General features: G+C 38.3%; 2 protein-coding genes across 3 annotated transcripts in view; both read right to left on the reverse strand.

The window, feature by feature from the left end:
- Positions 1-65: 65 nt before the first annotated feature.
- LOC112679623 (transducin-like enhancer protein 4) overlaps positions 66-25,935 on the reverse strand; it is a 39,113-nt gene continuing 13,243 nt past the window's right edge. The window contains exons 2-20 of one of the 2 annotated variants that reach the window (XM_025549507.1): positions 23,622-23,719; positions 23,167-23,230; positions 21,381-21,425; positions 19,277-19,339; positions 19,061-19,135; positions 15,495-15,524; positions 14,894-15,113; positions 13,323-13,348; positions 3,459-3,560; positions 3,238-3,291; positions 2,657-2,751; positions 2,395-2,561; positions 2,169-2,308; positions 2,029-2,099; positions 1,664-1,913; positions 1,359-1,538; positions 1,039-1,254; positions 727-954; positions 66-649 (exon numbers count right to left, since the gene is read on the reverse strand). In XM_025549507.1, coding sequence (XP_025405292.1) covers positions 542-649; positions 727-954; positions 1,039-1,254; positions 1,359-1,538; positions 1,664-1,913; positions 2,029-2,099; positions 2,169-2,308; positions 2,395-2,561; positions 2,657-2,751; positions 3,238-3,291; positions 3,459-3,560; positions 13,323-13,348; positions 14,894-15,113; positions 15,495-15,524; positions 19,061-19,135; positions 19,277-19,339; positions 21,381-21,425; positions 23,167-23,230; positions 23,622-23,719 — 2,232 coding nt within the window. In that variant the 3' untranslated portion in view covers positions 66-541. Of the gene's footprint in view, positions 650-726; positions 955-1,038; positions 1,255-1,358; positions 1,539-1,663; positions 1,914-2,028; positions 2,100-2,168; positions 2,309-2,394; positions 2,562-2,656; positions 2,752-3,237; positions 3,292-3,458; positions 3,561-13,322; positions 13,349-14,893; positions 15,114-15,494; positions 15,525-19,060; positions 19,136-19,276; positions 19,340-21,380; positions 21,426-22,112; positions 22,177-23,166; positions 23,231-23,621; positions 23,720-25,935 lie in introns of both variants that reach the window. The other variant, XM_025549506.1, reaches the window with a different exon arrangement.
- The window catches only part of LOC112679624 (histidine-rich glycoprotein-like), a 2,814-nt gene continuing 2,003 nt past the window's right edge, over positions 25,125-25,935 (reverse strand). Inside the window, exon 4 of the mRNA XM_025549508.1 lies at positions 25,125-25,935. This exon is cut by the window's right edge and continues 1 nt beyond it. Within this exon, the coding sequence (XP_025405293.1) occupies positions 25,219-25,935 (717 nt within the window). The 3' untranslated portion in view covers positions 25,125-25,218.

Here is a 25,935-nt window from a genome sequence, read left to right on the forward strand (position 1 = left end):
ATAATAATAATAATAATAATAATAATAATAATAATAATAATAATAATGATAAAAAATATTTATGTATTTTAAAGATATATTTTGTGAGAATTCACATAGTGGACAATAATAATATTACTTTTATATTATTCACAATATAGTTGAAAGTCAAAACTGTTGAAATACTAGTATTCATGGTTATCATTTTGGAAATCACAGAATCCATTTTCAAAAACAGTGAGACTTTGATAGAAACATAAATAGCCATGAATACCAGTGTTAATAACAGGTTACATATTAAAACAATTTATCTCAAATATTAATTTATAATGTTTATATTACATACATTTTTTCAATAAAAAAATTTTTTATATTAGATTATGTTTTGTTTTATATATATGCTACATGTAAATTAAAGTTTACAGGCTAAGTCATAATAGTCATTATATTAGGTTGGAAATAATTATCACAAAAAAATGTTCAATAAACGCTAAACACCTGGAGTTTTTCTTCTACACCTAATGAACACCGAATAGATGAAATTCTCATTTTGCATTATTTACTAGTATATAACTTCGTAAACAGTTGCTTTCTTATCTCCAGAACCAGTTACAATATATTTGTCATCGGCTGATATGTCACAGCTCAGCACAGAAGAAGATTCTTTAGACTAAAAGCAAACAGACGACATAAGTTAGTCTAAAATTACAAAAATTAATCAATTACACAAATGAAAATGTTACTCACTTGGAATATAGAAGCGCCATACGGTGTGCGCCATGCATTAAGTAAATTGTCTTTGCCCGTTGACACAAACCATTTACCACAGGTTGCAAAACGTAAGGATAAAACGCAAGATTCGTGTAGATGTAGCTGGTATTTATCTGGTTTTAGAGCATGTAATACTTCTACATTGGAATTCTCCATACCAACGGCTAACCATTCTCCAGTTGGACAATATCCCAAAGAAAATATCTAAAGGAAATATATATGTTCAATGTTAAGAACATAGAAACAGGGGAAAACTTAAAAAACATAAATATGGCCACTTTAACATACCTGAGACGAGAAATCGTGTTGTTGTAGCTGTCGACCTTCTCTCAAATCCCAAGAGCGAACAGTGTTGTCCAGACCTCCTGTCCACAATTTGGAACCGTCCGAAGAGATGTCTATGCATGACGCTCCGTCTGTATGCCCTTGGAACTGTCTTACCAAAGTCTGGTTGTGTAAATCCCATACTGCTATGTTACCATCCGAACAACAACTAAAGCAAACCTGAAATATACATACATCATTATCCGTCTATCTTGACCGTGTCAGGTTTGCTAAACCATCGCATTACACATATAGCGTTTCCGTTAATATTATGGCAAGCATACCTTTGAATCTGGACTAATAGCTAATGCGTAACACGCAGGCGCACTAGATGTTAGCTCAGCTTTTATTCTCGGTGTCGGCGAGGCTAGATCCCATATACTCAAATTACTTGCTTCTCCGCCGACAATAAGCGTCCGGCCATCCGGCAGAAGTTTTACAGATCTTATATAGTTATCACGTTGCTATATGTGAAAAATAAATAAAATTACATAAATAACCTGATCCGTATATTTGCGTCGTACTACTAGTGTCGTAAAAAGTTTAGCTGGTAACAGCGCTTCTGCATAACTTTATATTATATACGTACCAAACAGTCTAGTTGAGATACGGGTGACTTGGATCCGGGTTGACTGATGTCCCACACTTTGACGCAGCCCTTTCCGCCGGTATACACGTACTTGGTGGGGTTGCTGATGGTCACAGCGCACACGACTTCACCGTGCCCAAGAGTGTTGATTTGACGGGCGTGTCTAGGGATGCCAGGACCCATCAGAGCATCGGGCGGAAAAGGCACGGGTTGCATTTGGCCTTCAGCGCTGACGTGAAACGAATAAGCTCTAAAAATAAACAAATCGAAAAAACCGTTTATAACGATACATGACAGTAATATCGACGATGATTACTACTATGAACAGGAGTGTATATAATAGAGTTAGAGCATAGAAAACTTACGGTTTTCCGCCAGGAATTCCCAGTCCCGGTCCGAGCGGTGCTCTCATTTGTGTATGAGGATCGTAACCGACCTGTAAAAAAGAAAATTAAAATTATAAAAATATTATTACCATAATTATATATGAGTTATTTAAACTCACCAACGCCGGTCTCGGGTAACTGTTCAAACCGGCCGCCGGTGGCAAATTATTGTGCAAAGCGCCGTAAGCGCCGGCAGCTACTGCGGCCGCCTGAAGATCATGTGGATTTGCACCGCCTGCCAGGTAATGCGGGTATTGTGCTGAAAAGGAGAACGACGCCCGTTAATCACAAATGCTGATCAAATGTTAAATTTGACGTGTGTCATCGGCCCCAAATCGCACTTACCTAAGGAAGGTCCTTTAACCATGGGTTTCATCGAGGAACCGGCGGCTCCGCTGCAACCACTGCCACCGCTTGTCGGAGTGATTGACTTCGATATTGGCGTGCTGGGTTTGTCTTCTAATTTCTTTGTGGATGGAGTGCTTGCATTGGACGAAGTCCCACTTCGTGGACTAAAGAAAAAACGATAAATAAAAAAAATAATATGATAAATTTATACGTAAGGTATATTATAATATGTGAGGTACGTATGAATTACAATATATACCTATGTGGTCCAATATTGTGTTCTTTTTTGGGTTGTAACTTGTCAATTCCGTTTTCTCTAGGTGAAGCTGTACCATTAAGCGGCGAGACAGGGTCCTGTAAAACGGAATATTACATTATGTTAATACGAGTAACATTATTCTACTATCATGAAGTATCATTTATATCATATTAAAACATGGCAGTGGCAGGTATAATCTTATTATCTCCTATTTTAAACCTGACAAATAATTAACTGTTACTTCTTCAAAAGCTTAAAAACATGTGTACCGGTTTGAATTTAATATATAAATGTATTTTTAATAAAAACACAACAATAACAAATTTTAAAGTTGTATGTAATACTTATACCTAAAGTATGTCAAATCTTTGTAAATAAATAATATACATTTAAAATACAAGACTATAGATAATGATAAGTACAGTTACAAAATAATATTATTTTAAAATTTATATGACAATAATTTATTTCGAAACAGCTTTTGAGATACTAATTTCATATAGGTGTATTTTTTATTTTTATCCTGCCGAAGAAGTCACTTAAGGCGTATATTGGGAGGAGTAATCGATATTATAACATACCTCACTGGCATCGTCAACAACCAATTCTTGATCGCTTTTTTCCCCATCACTCGCCTGTAAACGAAAAAAAAACGATTTAATAAAATGGAAGAGGTGTATATGATGTGTAAATGTTCGGATATAAAAGCTTAACGTTTGAGGAAAGTTTGGAAAAATGTTATATCGTCATGTTACATGCATGTGGTGAACGTACGTGAGACTCGTATACGAACAAAACTTACGTGACAATCTTTTTCTTCTTTTTTCACTTTCTTATGTGGTTCAATATCCGGAGAGCTCCTGACGCGAAATTTCTCCCTTTCTGCAGGTGATATGGAACTTCTCTGTGTACACAAAAGAAAAAAAATATCGTAAGAATAGAAAATAAATAAAAACAAAAAATGAAATAAAAATACGTTAATCAAACATTCGCAGAGCATTTTATTGTTGTATTCAGCAAAAAAAAAAAAAAAGATATTTATACACGCACACGCGCGCGCGCGGGCGTACCTATCTTTTTTCTCTCTAATTCAGTTACTATTCATATACTGATTTTGGCGCTTGTTAAAAAAAAACAGGGTAACCAAATATTTGAATGGGATGTATAAATATATAACTTATGTTTTTTTTCCGTCGTGTGTCGAGGGTAGTAGGTATGCGTGTACATATGGGGAAAGTAGAACATTTGTTGAAGTGAATACGAGGAGTCGGGAAAGGGCGACGGCGACGGGAAATAAATAACGTGTCATAAAAAAAAAAAAAAAGAGTAGAAAAAACATGTGGCACATTGGTCGTTTTTCGCCTCAGACCCCCCGCGGTATACATACGCGCGCACACAAAGACTCGCATGCATACCCTAAGGACCCAATAAAAACAACCCCGCTTCCCCTGCGCATACAAGATAGTTAATCCAATTCCCAAGAGCCATAAAACCCCCCAATACCACAGTTATGTGTGCATGCGTGCGTGTATGTGTGTGTATGTATATATGTATGTGTGTGTATATATATATATATATACGACTTTAACGATGAGGAGAGGGTGAAATAAAATAAACCGCTTGCGTTCATCGGCAACGACGAGAGCAAAAAAATAGAGTAAATTCCCTGGGGGTGTTAGAAGGCCAGTTGCCGGGTGTGGTGTTAATTGCTTAGCCCGCGTTGAATCCGGGGCAAGAATATCTCCGGGTTATACGACAGTTAATTTATCGTGGCACATTCAACTACGTTAAATTTCGTTAAATTGAAACATTTTACAGGCGGTTCACCGCCCTTAATCGAGTTTTACAAATACACACACAAATACATATATATGTATATTTATTTACACATGTATTTGTTACGGCATAACACACATACATACAACGTTGAAATTCGTTTTTAATGAATACGAAATAAGGGTAATAAAAAAAAAAAAAAATCGATCGAGAAAACATTATCATATTATTTTGAGTCTATTTCTCATGAGGTCTGAGATTTTTATTTTATCTCTTAGTGAGCAACACAATTAAAAATGAATTTCCTTCAATCAAAAAAAAAAAAAAAAAGAAGACTTTTTTAAGTGTATTTAAATACATGACAACAAGGAATAAGTTTCAAACAGTACTGCTTTATACGTACTATAATGTACGAATGTATAATATATGAGTATATATACATTTATGTATATATTACATATAACACTCACTTAACTCTGGAGACGGTCTCCGTTACAGTAAATTAAGCACATGAAAGTTTTAACAAATTTCAATTATGAATATAGTTTTACAAATTATTCGAGCTCCTAATGACGCCGATGCTAATAAAAATTGAACTTTAATCGAGAAGCATATATAGTTTTTAAGTTTTCCCCGCCATGTCTTACATAAAACACTGGCTTTTGAGATTTAAGCAGAATTTAATTAATCATCGAAAAAAAATCGTATATATATCAAATACAAATTAAAATTAGAACTTTTTAATAATTATGGTCCGACTATCATGTTTATGCACCAATACCCCGTTCAAACACAAAATCTAATGCGATAAAATAATGAATGAGAAAAAAATCTAATCCCCTTTTTATCGATATCATAATACGTGGTGTATTGAATACACACTACGAGCAAATATAATTATAATAAAACGGTCGTTTAAAAAGTACGTACATACAGTAACGTAATTAGGAGGGAGATTAACGAATTAAATCCCCTCATAATGTCTCTCTCGTTTTATAAAATATACAATAATTTTAAGATATAGGGACAATGTTATCATGTCGCCATTAAACAATTTTCAGTTTCAATAACCTTAATAATAACACATTTTATATTTAACTTATGTTTAATCGACTTATTACAATTAAAAAGTTGATATTAACGTTGGTATACTTCTATAGAAGATAATTTAAAATTTAAAACACCCCAAAATAATTGTTTAGCTACACCACTGTGTACATACAATAAGCTATTCGAAATTTATCGGGTTAAAGGCGCACACATATTCGTATAGTTCACGATTTTAAACATATAATATTTGATACGACGGAAGAAAATATCGAAGAGAAATTTTCTACGATAAAAACGAGTATGGATGCTATATTAAGGCGGCCGCGAAGCCGACTTACATCGTTTATACGTTGTGATTGTGAAGCAAAAGGAATCGTCACCGCGACCGCACTAAGGTACGGGGTGTGTGGCAGAAGGGTAGCGGTGCGCATGTGTCTGCGTTATATAACTTTCGAGACAATTGACTGTACGCGAGGATGAAGCATGGTGGTAAGGGCGGTTGAGAAAGCTTTTACCGTTAGCAGCTAGTGAAAACGTGAGCAAAGGATGAGAACAGGAGGAGTGTAGGAGTGTGACGAGGTAGTTGTCGGCTGAGGCAGTGGCAGAGACGGTACTCGGTTTAAACTTCATCGAGAACTAATCGACCGTGTGTAATGCGCACCTCCTCCTCCGAGCCCTGCAGGTCGAAGAAGGATAAACTCGCATAACACACACACACACACACACACACACATACATACATACATACATACATTCAAAAGCGGAAGGATGAAGGGGCGCGACAGCGATGGCAGCTTTAATTCATTCATTTGCAAACTTGTAATCGACTCACGTCGTCATCGTACCAACACTATACTACCACCGCATCAGCAACTGTGGCATTAGGAGGAGGAAGGAGGAGCGATAGAGAAATACAGCCTAGTGGAAGGAGTGAGGTTTGGTAGAGAAAAGGACTAACAAGGAGAGAAGAGGAGAACCCTTTTGCCGCTACTGCGAGGAGCTATATTATAAATTGCTCCAAATGGCGGCGGCGGCGGCGGCGGTGGTGGTGGTGTGTGTTCTTTCTTGTTCGGCGGCGGAGATGATGGCGGAGAAAGGACAAGCACAAGGGTAGGAAGATAGGCAACAAAAACCACCTCGCCCTGCAGACGCCGCCACCGCGTGATGAATTCGCCGGCTGGGATTTTCGCTTATTTCGCCCGGGGATTAATAACACGCCCCTCCGGAATCCAATCACGTCTCCCCCTTCCTCGTCACTGCTGCTGCTAGTTCCCTCACGTCGCTGTTTTGATAACAATCTCCTCTGCTTTTTCTCCTCCTTCACTCGTGTAAAACTCACACTCACACGCACACATAGCAGCTTGACAGATGATATTGTGTTTTCTCTCTTTCTCTCTCTTCTCACTCCTATCGTATTTCTCTCTCACACGTGGTTTATATACCTTCATTGTTGTCGTCGTCGTTGTGATGTATAATAGTAATAGTAATAATAATAATCATAATAATAATAAGGCAAAAGGGGATAAATAAAAAAAAATACATAAACCTTGTTTCGAGGAAGTTTTGCACGCGTAAACAATAAAACGCGTTAAGAGACGAACAACTCGGATTTATATAGAATCACGCAGAGACGCGACCGCGAAAATTGCACACGGTTAGGTTCCCCTTTGACAACGAAAAAGCCGAATTTATCAATTGACACGAGTCGTTATAAAACGACTGTCGTCTTTACACGACGTGGTGGTTGGTGGTGGTGGTGGTGGTGGTGGTTTTTGTTATCGAACCGAAAACCCGAGGGGACCGCAGACATTTTAACGTCCCTCGCGTATACGATATCCATGCAGTGTGCGTGAATAATAATATATTTATTAAGAAGGGTGTATAATAATACCGTCTGCACACGTATAGCCCAGCCGCGTACAACGGCGGCCGGTGAAGGGACCGCGGGGTGGCTTTCATCGTCGGCCTTTTCATATCGAATACGTGCGAAAAGGAGAAAACGTATACGCGGCTGAGCGCGTACAGTATACCGAAGAACGCGAGAGCACTTTAGATCATTAACTTATAATTATGCGGTGTTGTACGGGTAGTGTTCACGAAATGTCAACACGAATATTATATGTTTTGTGCGTACGGTAAACGACTGCAGTGTATGCCATGTGCGTGCGTGCGTGCGTGCGCGTGCGTGTGCGTGCGTGTATGTGTGTAAGTGTGTGCGTGTGCGTGTGTTTGTACAAAAACACACGCGCACGTACCGTCGACAACTACACGGTGTTTTGTATAATTAATTCACACGCAACTGTGTAGCAAACGCCACCAGACGGCAGCGGCTACATTATTATACTACCGTTGACGGCGGCGGTCGGTTTCCGATTCCACTTGTCCTCGTTGTAATCGTATCAACAAATGTTTAATTAAACATCAAACGCGACCGCGGAGGCACGACCGCTCCGTTCGATTTTACTTGTTACGCGCGCGGCGGAGGCGGGTTCCACTAAATCGCACCGCTGACACGACGGCCGCAATAACACCGAAACGAAATCGTTCACCGTTTATGTACCGAGTCACCGACGACGTACCTATGATGCGAGAACAGAATCGCCTATCGTTGTTGTTCGTTAGTTTACACGCCAAGATTCGTTGTCGAACAAACCACGGTTTTGACCGATCACAAAAAAAAAAAAAAAAAAACAATTTTCAACTGCGACGGCTAAAAACGTGCTACGCAGTGGTACGGAATAGACTGATTTCATAATTACTCACCGCCGATAAACGATAACGTTAAAAATAAAACAACGAAAGCTAATCAATTTGCGAATTGCAAAGTAATAAATACGACGCTGCTGCGCATAACATTATAATAACATTGTGTACAATTTTTCTTTTAAACGAATAATCACTTTCGAGGAGTAAATAAAAATTAAAAATAAAAAACAGTGTCACGCACCGTTTTTATACACACACGCACGACCATATATGTGTATATGCAAACTGTATGTTATAGCTACGTATACGTGTTTAGTAACAGGTAAATAAACCGTATAATCGAATGGGCGTTATGTAGCGGAAAAAAATCAGTTTTGAAATCATTCGCCGTCAGAAAAAATACAAATACATTAAGTATGCGAGAAAAAAAATTAAATTTAACGCAAACTCCATTCGTGTTGACATTCAACCGTGGACGGGATTTCGCAGAGTTGGCAGGCGGCGACATAACGTCGTTTAAAACTTTTAAAATATCTTTGTTACGGACAATTCGCATAATATTTTCACACGTGGGTAACTGTACTACGATAAATTTGAAACAATAATAATAAGTAACGAATAGACTTAATAAATATTCACATGCGCTCAAGCGGAAAAGAACGAAAAAGCATTTCGTATACGGCGCGCACGACGGATTTTATAAACACAATCTCATCGTTACGATTTTAATCAAATCGTACGGTTTACCGGGCCCAAGATTGAATGTTTTGGCGAGCACGTCATAGGCGCCTAAGCACGTATTAATAGAACCGGCTTGTGTTTACCATAATATACATGGCACGAAGCGAAGAGGATACGGTTTACAGTTGTTGTTTTTGGAAAACACGATTTCTCGTCGGTGTACACGACCCATACAACCGTATATTATACGTGAGCGCGCACGTGTGTACGCGTGGGTCTACATGTATTTATTTATATAGTCCGGTGTGGTTTATCGATTTAGTTGCTAGGGAGGGCGCGAACGAACGCGAGAACGATGCCGGGGTTGGCTGTCATGGGGAGAAATCCCCCATGCAATAATGCCGCGGAGATTAGTCGTTGCGTATCTAAAATTAACCCTTTTGGCCGCCCTCATGTTAATGGTTCCGATTACAATAATTACGCACGCCCGGCCCTGTTTTAATCCCTGCATCCAATCTGTTATTAATTATAATAATATTGGCTGCGATCAAAATTCCCCTCGCCAACGTAGTGAAACATTCCTACGTCACCGCACAATACATAACATACATCAAGTTGCTCGTGTAACACAACACATCGTATCCCATACGAAAGCGAAGGCGAACAACAAGTATATATTTAATGTACACAGAAAAAAATCAAAAAAAAAAAAAAAAACGAACACTGAACATTTTGTAAGACGTGTGTGCCCAGAGATAAGAAAATATTTATGTAAATCACGCGACAATAGGGTTTATCTAAGTATCGGATCGGTCGAGTTTAATGCGGCGTGCACTTGTGTGTGTGTGTGTGTTGTGTCATACACAAAGTCTGTGCGACGAGGTTCACGTCTTTTTATACGTACAATAATGGTCTTGTACCAGTAAATCCGGTACGCAAACAAGCGATTTCCAGCCATGGGGAGCGATACGTCGAAAACCAAATAAACCACAACCCTACTATTTATACATGTACCTAACTATCCGAGTGTATAATACATGTATATCGTGCGTGCGTGTTTATCTCCCGATGAATATCTCTCATTGCACATTCGACTGCAAACGGTTATTTCTTTTAGTAGTACACACGAATGTACATAATATGTGCGACACGTGGTAAATAATGCAACGCGGAAAAAAATATCGCACTATCAGTGGAAGAGGGCCGTATATCAAAAATATTAAATTGTTCGGGAGTGCATTTCTAATGTTTGATAATTTATAGTGGATTTGTAATTTTCTTCTGCTAAATATCAATACGACTAACCAGACCAGAAATGTTCTTATATTATTGTTATCAACGAATATAATTAAAAGGCCACATTTCGTGTTCCGGCTTTATTGTTTTCAGCTACCTTTTGATCTGCCTTAGTGCAATAAGTTTATTTGTATAACTAACGATTTAAAAATATAATTACATAGATCGCGCCACTCTATAAAAAAAAGAAGAAAAAATACGAATTCAGAGATACAAAAAACGTAAATTTAAAATTTTTTGATATACGGCCCTCTTGCACTGATAATGCGATGTATCTTCAACGTGTTTTACGTTACACATGTATTGAAATATAAAATAAACGTTTATGTGTTAAGATGGAAACATTTTTTAACAACAATAGTTTTTTTAAATGTTACAATTATTATTTGGATTTGGATACTCTGAATCAACAAGAGAAAATGTTATCGAAAAATGCACAATTATTTTGAGAATTTTGCAGATTCAAACGTTTACCGCTGTTGTTGCTGGTATTCGGTAAAAAAAAAACCCATTAATATATACATATAATTATACGCTCAGTGTACTGTTGTAACTTGTAATCAGCGTTTTCGGTACCTACACATAATCTGTGTAATTTTTAAACAAAGAAACTACAATGATAAAAACGAATTATGGGTGTGTGTGTCCGTATATATATATATATATATATATGTACACACACACTTAATTAGATAATTAACAATGGATTTTCATGGTATAGAATTCACTAAATTTACTGGGTTAATAATGAATTCTCTATCGTTATTACACACAGTTTCGTGACACACAATTGTTATTGATAAAAAAAATTGAATAAAAAAATATCACAACAAATTTCGAATTTAACCAACATGACGTGCAATGATGAAAAAATATGTATAAATCGCGAAAAAGAAACAAAACAAAAATGATTCACAGCAAACGTAATAAATAACATAATAATGCGTGTTGCGCTAAATATGTTTCTTATGTGACCAATGCTACGGGTAGAATAATGGCAATCGAAAAGCCGCATTAAGACTTGACGGGAGGATCTATCTTATTATGGTAGTCGTCGTCACGAATTAACAGAGCGTCGTCGTGAAAATGGGCACCGAACGCGAAGTGGCTGCAGAGCACACAACGTTTTCACGTCATCCTCTCCGCCGGTCAACATGGCTCTTACGCACGACAACTACATCACACAGTTAAGGCCATCATCACGGGAGAATGATTTTTCAGTCGCTTTTATCGAAACGTCACATCGTACTACTAACATCATCATTGATGTTCATATTTATATTTATCGCATTTCAATTTCAAACGATTACAATTCACCAGGATTTCACATTCCTCTCTATTCAACCAAATACGCAAGCACATAAAAATGTCAGTAACAAAAAAAAAGTCATGAAGGATTTTTTTTTATTACAATGTCGACCTCGTAATCCGTTCCTCCGAAGTCTTGTTTTATACCATTATTTGATTTTTTCCACCCTATACCCACATCAACTATATACGAGGGTATTTTATACATATACACACATACACACATACATACAAACATAAAGCCTGTGGGGTTATTCCCTAGAAAGGGCCGACTGGTTGATGAAACGGACCGGAAAATAACGTTACCGCATCGGCTGTACAGCTCTTCCTCCCTACTTTATCGTTACGCCCTTAAACGAGTTTACCCTCTTGTTACACCGCTCTGCCAATCGAAGGTCTGTCTGAGTGTGTATATATATACATTATACATCTGACACGGCGAAAGCAAAAAAGAAAAGGAAGGAAAAAGAAATAACCTCGATTTTTCCACGTTTTTCATCCCCACGGGGGGTCGTCGTCGTCGAAAAAGGCCGTCTAAAATGAAACGGATAGTTGGCAAGAAGATGTATCTCGAGCGGAAAAAAAAACTAATCCCCGATTACGGTGGATTTCCACGGATTTTCCCTCTCGCATTTTTTTTCATCCCAAGTTTCTACATAAATAAATATACGATACGACGACGATATGTTTTGTAGTACATATTACATCCAATACCGAATTATGCAGATTTACCATCGCTGTTTTTTAATTCACAATATCCCATACGAATATTATAAATACATAAAAATGCATATGTGTATATGCGAATAAGTGTCGGAAGTTGTATGAACAAATACGCATTCATAGTGTAATTGGAAACTAGTTCACAAATCCCTTCACAAAAATTATATTGGTGAACACGAATTAGATTACGATTTATAATATCCGATAAATTCGAACAGTCGAACGGACGGGGGCGCAAAAAAAAAAAAATAATAATAATAATAATAATAATAAACGGTGCATACTACGCCTATTATATTTTATATAGGTTTATTATATGTACACGCCGAGGAATTAATAACACTGTTGAAAATCACGGACGGTCACGCCGAAAACAGCCACTGTAGGGGTGTGGAATCGGAATAATAATAATAATACGCTATGCAGCAGCAGTAATATGTATGGTATAGTATTCGCGACCCGTATATGTGTATATACATATTAGCATTGACTGTGGGTTCTTTTGTAAGAGGAAATAGAGGGTAAAAGCGGGGCCGATCCCTATCGAATTTGACACGCATTTAAATTTGTGGAGAGTGCGGCCAGATGACATATACATATGGATGAGGTTCGTTCCGATATTACACACGCAGGGCGTCGGCTGCGTACACATGCCGCCGTCGGCCAACCCTTATTTAGCAGCGGGAGAGGGTACACAACCCCTAGTCTCTACACACTGTTTGTTTGACGGCGAAGGGAAGCTACACTCATATATATATATATATATATATATATATACACACACATACAAGAGGGAGAGGACGAAAGCGACCGGAGACGACAACCCCATCGCAGAGTAGCAGCAACCGAAGTAACAAGGAGTCCCTTCATTAAGTGCTATCCTGGGTGCATTAATTTAATTTCAACCCCCTTGCTGCTGCCCGGATGGGAAATTTGTTATGGTTGGCGGCTCAAAGATTTATCCCTGGAAAGTGGCTGGTGAATGCGGCGGCGGTGACAACGGCAAAACCAGTAGATTACAACAGGCGAAAATCTCACACGCTTTACTTTTACAACATCACATAAACGCGTGTCTTGCCTTTAGGTATATAACGATTTATTTAATGATACTAATATTGCTACTCACGTGTCTTTCTTCGGCTGAACTCATTCCTGAAATCATAAAAAAATAAATTAACAATGAATTAACGATTACCATATATATTTTATAATATCTATAATTACGTATATGACATAACTAAATCAATAACTTTTACATAAGCGCCAGATAGAGACGAAACGGGTTGGGGATTTATGTTATGGTATTGTGTTAGAGGTACATACGAAAAAAAAAATGTAAAAAATTTACAATATATCGAAACAATAATCGATAATAACGATGTGTTCAAGCTGTATGGAAAGGGAGACGGCGTCGAGAGAAAATTACTACAACAATGTTCCAGCCGATCGATAACAATGCGTAACTGTACACTATTAAATCGTGTCAAATCGGGAATTTTTATTATAATTTCGAATTCGGGTGAAACATGTGTGAAAGAAAATGCGACAGCGGTAACCTTGACCTGAAAATACGTAAAAAAAAAAAAAAATTTTTGCGCTCTTAACGCGTTTGATACAGAAAATTTATGTTTTGTGTCCGTTGTACTGTTGTTATTATTATTATTATTATTATGTACTAAGGCCGTCGCGCGCATAGAACACACGGCCGTACATGACCCCGTGCGAGTGAGACAACAACCGATTTATTGCGCACACACATTATATGTATACACGTACGGCCCCGTATACAAATACGCGTGTGCCGCGGCGTATACGTTACCCGACGGGGACACGGACCGCCGCCCGTCGATTACGGATAAGTGGATTGGAAAAAAGGAATAAAGTGGAGGGATACGTAACAATGGTCCGGCCAATCTATATATATACAATGTATTATGCACGTACAAACCAACATCAGCTACTACCGAGTAACTTTATTTCGAGTGGTATATACATATATACGAGTATGTATATATATATATATATATACATAAAACAAGCTCGTGTGTACGAAGAGAGAGGTGACGGCGGAGCGTAAAGGGATTCTGCGGAAATTATTAAAACTCTTTTTCACAGTACAGACCACTCGAGAGAACAACGTAACAGCAGAACACCCTCACTAGTCGATTTATATATATATATATATTATAATATTGCAGCGCGTGCGAGGAGTGCCCACTCCATCTGTACACACTCATCTTGTCGACGTGGCCCTTTGACGACGACTACGACGAATATCAGTCTCGAGCACATGGGTACACATTAGCATATTAACACTTCAAGAACGGTCATTTTTTTTTTTTTTTTTTTTTTAATACATATTTAATTTTTTTTTTCCACTCTCCGTAAAACGAGAAGAGAATATATTCTCTGTTGCTGCGGAGCATAAGCCGTATACTGAATATATTATAACTACACACAATGCGGCCGCCGCCGCCGCCGCCACGTCAAGGGACGTGCATGTTATCTCAGCGGGTCGTCTACCCATATACATATGTATAATATTATATCGTTGTCGGCGGTATGTTATCCAAGCGCGTAGTTAAAATGTATGCGTGTGCGAATGAAAATGTTCTCCGCAGTGTACACGTAACGTTATAAATAAAATTAAAAAAAAAAAAAAATCTGTAGACAAACAATATATTCGTGTTGGCTTACCGATGGCCGACGACGGTTTATCCGAATCGGCACCCCTGTGCAAATCGTTCGGTTTGGAACCCAACATGGCCAACGGATGAGACGAGGAACCGGCGGCTCCAGCTAGCCCCAGCAGGCTGGCTGCCGCGGTCACCGGCGGTCCCGGAAGTCCGGGATGAGGCATCATCGGAATCGGAGGCGCGTGGCCCGCGTGCGGTAACTGCTGCGCGTGCATTTGTTGCTGCAACAAAAACGAACGTAATAAACATTTAATCGGACGCGTCACGTGCACGCTCTGAGCATGTGTACGTAGGTGGTGGTGGGCCTTTATTTTTAATTTCATGCAGAAATGATGAAAAAAAAAATTGTTTTTTTTTTTCCACAAAGAATATTATATAATTGTATAGTTAATTTAATTGTTGTACTTTATAAAGGGGCCATCAAAACGTTCATTGGGAGACGGAAGAAGAAACGATAAAATATTTGTATAACTGGCATAGTTATTTTACACGGAGGTTTTTCTCGAAACTATACGCATATATGTGTACATATATGTATATATATTCCGCACATAGAGATGGTGTAATGGGTATAGATTTATAAAGCTGAATGTCATTCTTACCAATAATCTGGGCAGATCTGGACGTTGTTGCTAAAAAAAAAAAATAAAAAAAAACGACATGTAATAAACGTTTTGGGCCTATATATAATACTTAAATAGATAACTATATACATAAATATATCCACCCCCGCGTGATAAATAAGGGTGTTATATAATATATATATATATATATAATTAAATGTATTAAATATTGAACTAACAAATAAATCGAACACAGTTGGGGACACGCGGTAAGCAAATTGTTTTAATTTAGCCGGCGGTTTTAATCGAATTCTGACGTAGCCTGCTGTTTTTCCAGCATAGTCTCATCCGAATAAATCCACTAGTACGCATCCCGATTGTAAAGTATGTAAAAAGTGAAAAAAGACTCAAGTTTGCCGTTCAAATACGTTTTTAATGGGCATTAATACGTGCAGTAATAGTTGTTTTTACAAAACGGCTGTAAGCGACGTCTTTAGCGCCATGTACTCTTCAAAAACTGTATAGTCCACAACGACAAAGGTGGTGTAAATATATTCCCCCTAAAGAAACTGCTTTATTCAAACACTTAAAAAAAACCACTCAAGTGACGTTAACGCCAGAGGGAATTTTCTTTTTGAAAGCGAATGCACAAAACCTTTTCACGCAGCCTCCCTCCATCAATATATACACAACGGAAGTCTTTTGACGAATACAAGAAACAGCGGCAGTGGCGACAGCAGCCTAATAACAATGGACTTGACTGTGTGAACTTATTTTTTTTCATCAAAGCGCACACACGAGAAGAATGAAAAAAAAGAAAAAACCGATTTCTATTTTTTTTTTTTTTTTTTAATGAAATAAACGTTTATAGCTCTCTGTAATGTAAGCTCTCCGGGATTAGGAACTTAATATTATTTCCGGCGGTTATTCGAAAAATAAAATAAAATAACAGAGGCAGAATTCATAGACAAATAAAAATAACAACTAAAAACGAAATTAGTAGTCTTGTGTAGAAAAATGAATTGATAAAGAAGAGAAAAAATGTAAATATGAATTATCAAATGTTTACGGATGTTTTTAATACTTGTTCAACATAATCGGTGTCGCGGCTGATATACGCGAAGTTTATATTATAAAGCATACATATTACACATGAGATTTATTTAAGAAGTTTAAGTCTGAATTCTTTTTCACGCTAAAAATTAAACAGGCACAGAAAACGAAAATATTCAATCGATATTAAGTGTGTGTACATGTACGACTATTTATAAGACGACGAATATTTACGTTTACACGTAATAATATTCTCGATAAGAACATATTATGTACTAAATATTTAGTAGACGTACGAAAATCGTCGATCACACAACTATAATACACGCATGTATGCACACATTCGTACACAAATTGTGTTAGTATAAGTATTTGCGGTGCAGTTCGTCGTTTGATTTATGCAAGGGACGCGATAAATGCGGCCACGTGACTGTAAAAAGTCCTTTTAACGCTCACATATATATAAGTACCGGGAAAGAAAATGAGTGTTGAAAAATAGAGACAAGGATACCACCAATACCAACCCATTCGTCGCGATAACGGTTCTATCAAGAGAAAGAATTCCGAGAATGAGAGAGAGGGAGAGAAAAGGAGAAAAAGCCTAAAGGGCGGTTAGACGTAACGACTGAGAATAATACGCACGCAATGCATACAGTCTGCGTTAGTATAAAAGTATAAAAAGTAAGAGGTTTTCGTTTTTAATAACTTGTAATAATCTTTTATCCTTCCGAACAATAATTATTGTTGTACGTCGAGAGCGCCGCAGAGGTTCAGCAGAAGTACTATATAGTAGTAGCGGTAGTGTACACCGTAATAGCAGTATACATTACAATAATGGTGTGCGGTAAAACTTAGCAACCCTCTTCGGAAGGCCACGCGTGAAAGTATAAACGCACGTGCACTTATATATATTATGTGTGTATATACCATATATATGTATAAGAAAATGGGACCGGAAGTTACGTACACGCGTGTGTGTGTGTTTGTGTATATATGTGTTTAGGGAAAGACTGCGTTGCGGTGCGAAGGGTAAGGAGCGGTGGCAGGACGATAATAATTACCGGCTGCCGACTAACGAAGTGCGTTGAGAAAAACCGCACGTCCGGAACATTTGTAGAGTATAGCAAGCGGTGGCGGGCGGACGGACGGGTGGGGTAGTAGTGTAAAAGAGGGCCGAGAGCGCAATTAGCGGAAGCTTCTCTCCGTCGGCAGAAGGGCCGTCGTCATTCATAACCACCGCCACCGCCGCCAGTCCTCGACCCAACCTCTGAACGTCCTCTCCGCCAAGTAGACTCGGCCACTACCGCCATCGTCATTATTAAACGTTGAGAGAGGCTCCTTTTCCGGACAGACGCAACGCGGTGGATGGAACATTAATCGAAAATATCTCTCTTGCCTCTCTCTACTACCTCCTCCCAAACTCCTCAACCCTCCCACCCCCCACGCGTACCGTATACCTGGTAGAGTAAACACGATAATAACTATGATCCGCACGCAGCCCTCCGTGACTAAACTATCGCCGGAATATTCTCGCGTGTAATTGATATGCATCATCGTGAGATGTGTGAATTCGGCTCGAGGCTGCATCACGTATTTATTACTGTTAATCATTATTATTATTCTTTAAGTTTTTCTACGGTTTTTATAATCCTTTAAAATCTTATCGAAAATTAATTACGCCCACCTCGGTAAAATCGCGTCGTGGAAAACAACAACCGAAACAAATCAAACCGCAAAAAATAATAATACACTACTAATAATAATGATGGTGTTGTGGAAGAGAAAGAAAAAAACCGACTCGGAGCACATAGTACCTCGAAATTATACACATCGAAGAGTGAGAGCAGGGCGGTGAAGGGTAAAATCGACAGACTCACGTTCTTCGGGACAATATTGAACCCGAGCTCGTTACACACGCACGTCTCCTCCATGACGATCTCGCACTTCCTCCTCGTCCTCTTAGTCGTCCTCAACTCCTACGCCAGTCGACTAACTCGCACCAGCCATCCAACACACGGCGATGACGACGTTTTATTCGCGACGCGCCTCTAAAATAGGTTCATACAATATTCAACGTGCGTTACTGCCTGCACGTCCTGAACTTCCGACGCGAACGTGACCGGACTGACGAATATGCGATTTCGGTGTGACTTTGGTCTCGTCGTCGTCGTCGTCGTCATCGTTGCCGCCGCACAGGGACACAACCGCAGGCGATATATATTTTTCTAAAAACCAACAACTATTCCTGCTGCTATACTATTGTGCACGGCGCTGTAGCCACCGCCGCTTAATTGCTTTTGGGACTACGCGACGCGTATAAATATACAAGAAAAGAACCACTATAAGTGTGGGTTAGAGAGGGATGGAAAGAGTAGAGTGAGAAGAGAGGGATGATGGATAGAGAGAGATAGATAGATAGAGAGAGAGAGAGAGAGAAATGAGACAAGAAATCGAAATGATTTTTCTTTATTCGTTTTTATGACCCAACACACATAAAAACGACCAATACGTTATTATTGTTATTGTATCTTACGATATACTATTATTCTTACCCCTATGATGGCGTTAAGTTCGGTCATGGTCACTTGTTTCGCTCTTTCCACCGCCGTCGCTACTTGCTGCTGGTGCTGTAACAATATACAAACACGAACACTATTATATATCAAGCACGAACGTCATGTATATGTCACATAATAATATGTGTATACGAAACAATAAGAGTATAAATACAAAAAAATATGTATTGTATTAATTTTAGAATCACTCACCTCTTGCGAAAGAAAAGGCATTATCTGCGCGATGATGGCGTTCAAACGCTTTGCAATTTCCGTCTAGACAAAAAAAAAAACGAAGAAAAAATCAATAATATTGTCGTTACACATTGATGTACGGTACATATTTATGTATGTAAACATAAAAAAAAACTAGTGCAGTATAACGAGATTTCCAACAGTGCCGTTCGCTCGTTCCCGCAACACGTCGTTAACGACATTACGCGCGGGAAATTAATTAGAGCTACGGGGGGGAGGTAGGGGTGTGTACGGTTTTACGACCGTTTTTATTTTCAATATGTAATGCGCGTGCACCGACGAGGGGACAGGGATGACGACAAACAGCCCGTTTATATATAATACCCACGGAATTATAATACATATTATATATACGCCAACTGCTACTACTATATACACTGCAGTGGCGTCGTTGTCGGGGTGAAACGGTTTCGTGTTATCGCCCTCCAGTATTGTACGCGCGCACGTGTGTGTGTGTGTGTGTGTGTGTGTTTGTCTGCTCGCGTGAGCGACCCTCTTTTTGCCGCTCTCGGTTGCCGCCACCCTCGTCGCCGCCACCGCCACTGGTAGTGTAACATCGGCATCGGTGTTCGGTGAGGGGAAAACGGAAAACCGTCAAGGCTCGAGTGTTTCGCGGGTATAATGTTTTCCTTCGGGCATTGCCACTCGACACGAGTGGTGCGGCACAGCAACCGCCCCTGCACACAGTACGCGCAAACGACCCTTGTAATATGTGCCAACTCTCCGAGTTTTAATAGCTATAGGAGGAGGAACCCCACCCCGGTTATATAAATAAGCCGCTTCTCGGTCCGTACTCCTTTTGTTAGAAGGGCTTTATATATATTTTCCCCTATTTTTACTCGCTACACTACTCTTCCTCTCCCCTCTCTCTATTCCTCGATCGTTCTTTTTCCCCAATTCTTGTCATCCCTTTATTTCTTTTATATTTCTTCGACTTCTACTCTCCTATTACCGCTCGTAAAATTTACACGCCATATATCCAATGAACACATCCTATACACACACACATACATACATACATACAAATATATGTACTTTCTGCCTTAAAACCTCTCCAATCGGTTGTTGCCAAAATGCATCGCATAAATACGCGTGTATCTCGTTAACACTTGAGTGGTATACGCAAAGTCGTACTTATGTTTAATACGTATTATTGTTGTCTTACTGTACATACAGTTATATACAATCAATCGACATATCAACTTTTCCACACACAAACACATTTTAAACAAATGTGGTAACAACGTAGCGGTCAGAACATATCCACGGTTAAAACTATCTAAGATCCTGTCACTGTAATTGTCGCAGTAATAGTATAGTTAAATATTTCAATGCAATGTGGTAGTATGTAACGTTTAACGACTAAATACGCTTAATTGCAGGCCACTGCTGCAGGTGTTCTTGCTGTTGTCACATTGAGAAATCACCCCGTACCTCACTCTCTCTCTCTCTTTCTCTGTTCCTCACTCTTATGTGTTGTGCTTTTTTTCATCGTTATTCTTTTTTCCCTTCCCATCTGTACTTAAAACTGTAGCACGGAGGATAAAATGGATTTTCGACGACGGGAAATATACCTCGGGGCACTTATTGTTATTATTATACGGGAGTGCGTTGCAATATTTCGAGGACGGCCAAGTTAATCGGGTACTCGTTAAAAAACCGGAGGGGTTGAAAAGATTACGCTGTTGAAAAAAAAAACTAGGGTGGAAAACAGTCCGGGCGATTACTTCGCCGAAATGAATTTACAGCGGATGACAGCAGGGGTAGAGTGAAAAAAAAAATAAGAGAGAAATCCTCCTCTCTTTTATTATATATATAGTAGATCTCAACCCCTGTGTATTCACTGCCACCGTTGCTCACCCTCGGCGTTTTGTACAAAACGAAATATTAATTTGGTAGGATGACGGTTTTAACGACCCTTTTCCAGAAATTTGCAGTCGTAACGAGATTAAAAAAAACACGAGCTAACGGTGGAAGGGAATGAAATGTTTGAGATTTCTCAACATTATTACGCAACACAAAGTGGAAAGATGAAATAAATATTAAAATTAAAAAAACTTGCCTGTTTATGCATTTCTACGTTAAGGCCGTATGACATCTCGTAGTACTGTAAATACAAAAAAAAATCGATTAGCACACAGATACACTTGATGGCATATATAATAAATTCAAATTGTTATAACGAGTCTACTCTCAAAGTACCGTAAAACCGATTGAAAAATAAACAAAAGAATATTTTCTTGTGATAAACATTATACGTTAATACTAATGATTATTATACTTAAAGAGTATATAATGAATAATATTGAAAAAATTATTTCAATATTAAAAAAAAAACGAAAAAGTTCCATTTGATTTGTGCAAATAAAATACGGCGATGAAAATGTGGTAAAACTTTTTTAAACTAGCGAAGTAAAACTCCATCATTATTATAAAAATATATAAATGAAACTCGAAATCTTAGAACTTATAAAACGCTTCGTTTTAAAACCAATCGATTCGGTTATTCGATGAATGAACATATTACGCTCCTCAAATGGTAAATATCTAGTACTTCAAACAAAATTTTTTCGATTTCTACACGAAGACTAGATTGCTTATTGACTTGACGGTATTGAGTGGGTAAACACGTTATTTCTGTTCTACCTACTTTTACGCACCATATCAAGTGTTAATTGATATATTTAAAAATGCATATTATACATGCAACAAAAAACAAAACATGCAAAAGCCAGCTGAAAGCTACGCCTACGAAACAAAAGCTGTTGGTTAACACTATTAGTCCTATACTCACCATAACGTAATGCCTTTGCATTTCTGTTTTTTCTTGAACGATTTTTTCGACTTCCATTTTTGTACTGTTTTGACGGCGAGGGACAAACAAAATCAAACCCAAAAAATAAACAAGCAATGTTAGTATAATAAAAAAAAAAAAAAATTAAAAAAATGTATATTAAATAAAACAAAAATTAAACAATACGGACAAAACAAATATAAGGGACGCGATTTATGTTTGGATGTAAATGTCGTATACATAGTCCAGCGATATTTTATCCTACATACTTTTGAGTCGATTTAAACAAATTTAGGTCAAAATATCTCATACAGAGATTCTTATTATTATCTATCATTATACTTTTAACATAGAGCATAACGATGTTTATGGATATTTGTTAGTAATTGTGTCGCAAAGTGCATTACGTATACGGTGTTTTTAATGTTTTCACTATATAATGTTTATCGGACATACCTATATTATATTACACACACATAATATGTAAGTGAGCAAAACGCAATGGTATTATTATTATATTATTATTATTATTATTATTATTATTATTATTATTATTATTATTATTATTATTATTATTATTATTATTATTATTATTATTATTATTATTATTATTGTTATTATTATTATTATTATTATTATTGATATTATTGAACACAACAACAGTAATGTATTTTAGATACGTGACACAAATGTAAAAAAAATAATAAATGTGTAACACAAAAATCATACGCATCAACTCAACAGTAGTGATAACAAAAAATATACAAGTAAAATTATGATTAGAGCATTGTAGATATCTTTTGTGTATTAAAAATGAAGTAGAGAAAAACGACTAGTTTAATGTATGTACAGTATACACAAATGTACGTACATAAATATAAATAAATATATGTAATATATGTACTAAAACCGCGTTGGCAAGAACATTTCTAGGGACTTTGCAGGCATTAAGGGGTTGTTAATGCCGACGGCAATATCAATGGCTCTTAAGCATTGCATACAGCAGTTGTTCATGCTACATAATTAATTGTCCGGGACCTTCACGCTCACTCACCATTACGTAATGCCTTTGTATTTCGATTTTCTCGCTGGCCAATTTTTCGCATTCCATTTTCAGGCTGAAAACCAAACCGTACGTGATACATATACGTATGCAATTCGATTGTCCGTACGTACGAACGCCGATGGAAATATACATGTACACGCGGGGTACAAGCGATTTGCAGCATTATAATTATTATACCGTTTGGACCGACAAATATAATTTATCGATCGTTTCTTACATAGATTAATTTTTTATTATATTAATTAATTAATAGAATACCTCGATTGTACGATTATACAAAAATGCACGAGATATTATTTCGTTTACGGAACATTTTGAAATGCGTTGGGGTTTTTTTTTTATTTTTTTTTTTTGTAAATAAAACTGTTTTTTTTTTTACATGTTTGGTATGAAATATTATTACTGTTTACGTCCTTTATCGGTACGTAGAAATTGGTGCTTACGTGTGATATTGGGCTTGAAGGAAATTGAATTCTTCCTTGATCCGGTCGCACGATTCACCAATGGTAAACTTGAACGGCTGCCCCGGCTGCGGTGGGCCCTAAGCACGAAGGAAAAAAATAAATGAATAAATACATTAGGATATCATAATCTACATAATACGTAGGCGGCGGAGTGTGCGCGCGTGATTATATTGGATTTCATAAGATGCAATTGCGTGTATTACGTGTGTGAACGGGAGAATCGGGAGAAAGAGAGAGGAAAAAAATTTGGAAAATCATTCGACACGGAAATTACTGGTGGCGGTAATACACGTACATAAGGCTAAACGGTCCAATAACCCCTTAAACGAGTATATACGTATAGTGGTAGTGGTGTACACGACAATATACTACATATCGGTAGAGGCGTATACGCGTGGAAGGATAAACACTTTTTTAGATTTTCCGCTGTACAGTTACATAAAAGCTACGTTTTTACGACTTGCTCTACGGGTTACGAATAATAATGACGGCGGTGAAATGCGCTGCGCTGCGACTGGTTATACACGATTATGCGCAGACAGAAGCATTTTTTTTTTTTTTTTTTTTTTTTTTATTCCTTATCGCCACTAGTTATAAAGGCACAATTTATAGAGAGGTACATTACAATATACATATTATTTTATTGCATGATATATTCCAGTGGGCATTGTATAAACATTTATATACATGTAAATGTAGATGTGTATCGGACGCGTGCGAGCCTGGTTTACAATACGATCAAAAACAACAACAATTATTTTATCCAAATATAACATTTTAATAACAACAACTCGACATTGGTAACAATTAAATACTACAATATTGTATACACGTTTATACACGATATTTAATAATATATATATATCATATGCATAAATGTGTTATTTAAATATACAATACCAATAACAACAAGAAACCGGAAGTTACACCGCCAATTTTGATAAGAGACTACCCTAAATGAAAATAACATAGAACAGTACAAATATATATATATGTATATATATATATATGTATACCCATTACAACAAATAGTAAAAAAAAAAAAAAAATCATTACAAATGAGCACTTAAAATTATCACAGAACAAATATAAGTTATACAAGAAGTAACAACGATTTATATACATGTACCACGTGCGTACATGGGAATACGACGAGTAGTAGATGAGAAGTGATGTTGTGAAATGGTGGAGGAAGTAATACAGAGAAGTAGAGCGGTAGTAGCAACCGTAACAGGTTGTTGCTGCAGGGATGGTAGCCGCCGAAACGAACAAGAGGACAAGGGAGAAATAAAGAAGTCGATGACTAGAAGTAGAAAATGAAGGAAAGCTTGTAGGAAACGATTAGTGGACCGAAGAACCCGATAACCTTCACCGTATTCATAAAGTCAATACCAAATGTAGCGGGGGAATGAGCGCCGTCGTCGTCGTCGTCGTCGTCGTGTGATTTAACGTCGTCGTCGTCGCCGTCGCCGTCGTCGTCGTTATCGTCATCATTTTAATCATTTTTGTATACATATAGTGGTAATGCACCTGAGATGACGACGGTCATCGTCTTCGGGCGGACCACGGGGTGTTCTTAGACGGTGTGTTTGTGGTGGTGTTTCGAGTGACCGGCGTGGTGATGACCGTGAGCGGCTTTGCCGTGGTGCTGGTGAGCGTGTTCAGCACTACCGCCGTGCTTGTGTCCGTGACCGAACTTACCGCCGTGGTGATGCTTATGCTCGGCGCTTCCGTGGTGGTGGTGTCCATGTCCGAACTTGCCACCGTGATGGTGTCCGTGTCCGAATTCACCGCCGTGGTGATGCTTATGCTCGGCGCTTCCGTGGTGGTGATGTCCGTGTCCGAACTTGCCGCCGTGATGGTGTCCGTGTCCGAATTCACCGCCGTGGTGATGTTTGTGTTCCGCGCTACCATGGTGCTTGTGGCCGTGTCCGAACTCTCCGCCGTGGTGGTGCTTGTGGTCAGCGCTTCCGTGGTGATGGTGCTTGTGATCGGCGCTGCCGTGGTGATGATGTCCGTGTCCGAACTTGCCGCCGTGGTGGTGCTTATGCGCGGCGCTTCCGTGGTGCTCGTGTCCGTGTCCGAACTTGCCGCCGTGATGGTGTCCATGTCCGAATTCTCCACCGTGGTGATGTTTGTGCTCGGCGCTTCCGTGGTGGTGGTGTCCGTGACCGAATTCTCCGCCGTGGTGATGACCGTGCCCGAAGTCTCCACCGTGGTGATGTTTGTGTTCCGCGCTACCGTGGTGCTTGTGCCCGTGTCCGAATTCTCCGCCGTGGTGGTGCTTGTGGTC

Source organism: Sipha flava, unplaced genomic scaffold, assembly GCF_003268045.1.
Source record: "Sipha flava isolate LNK unplaced genomic scaffold, YSA_version1 165_pilon_pilon, whole genome shotgun sequence".
Taxonomy (NCBI): domain Eukaryota; kingdom Metazoa; phylum Arthropoda; class Insecta; order Hemiptera; family Aphididae; genus Sipha; species Sipha flava.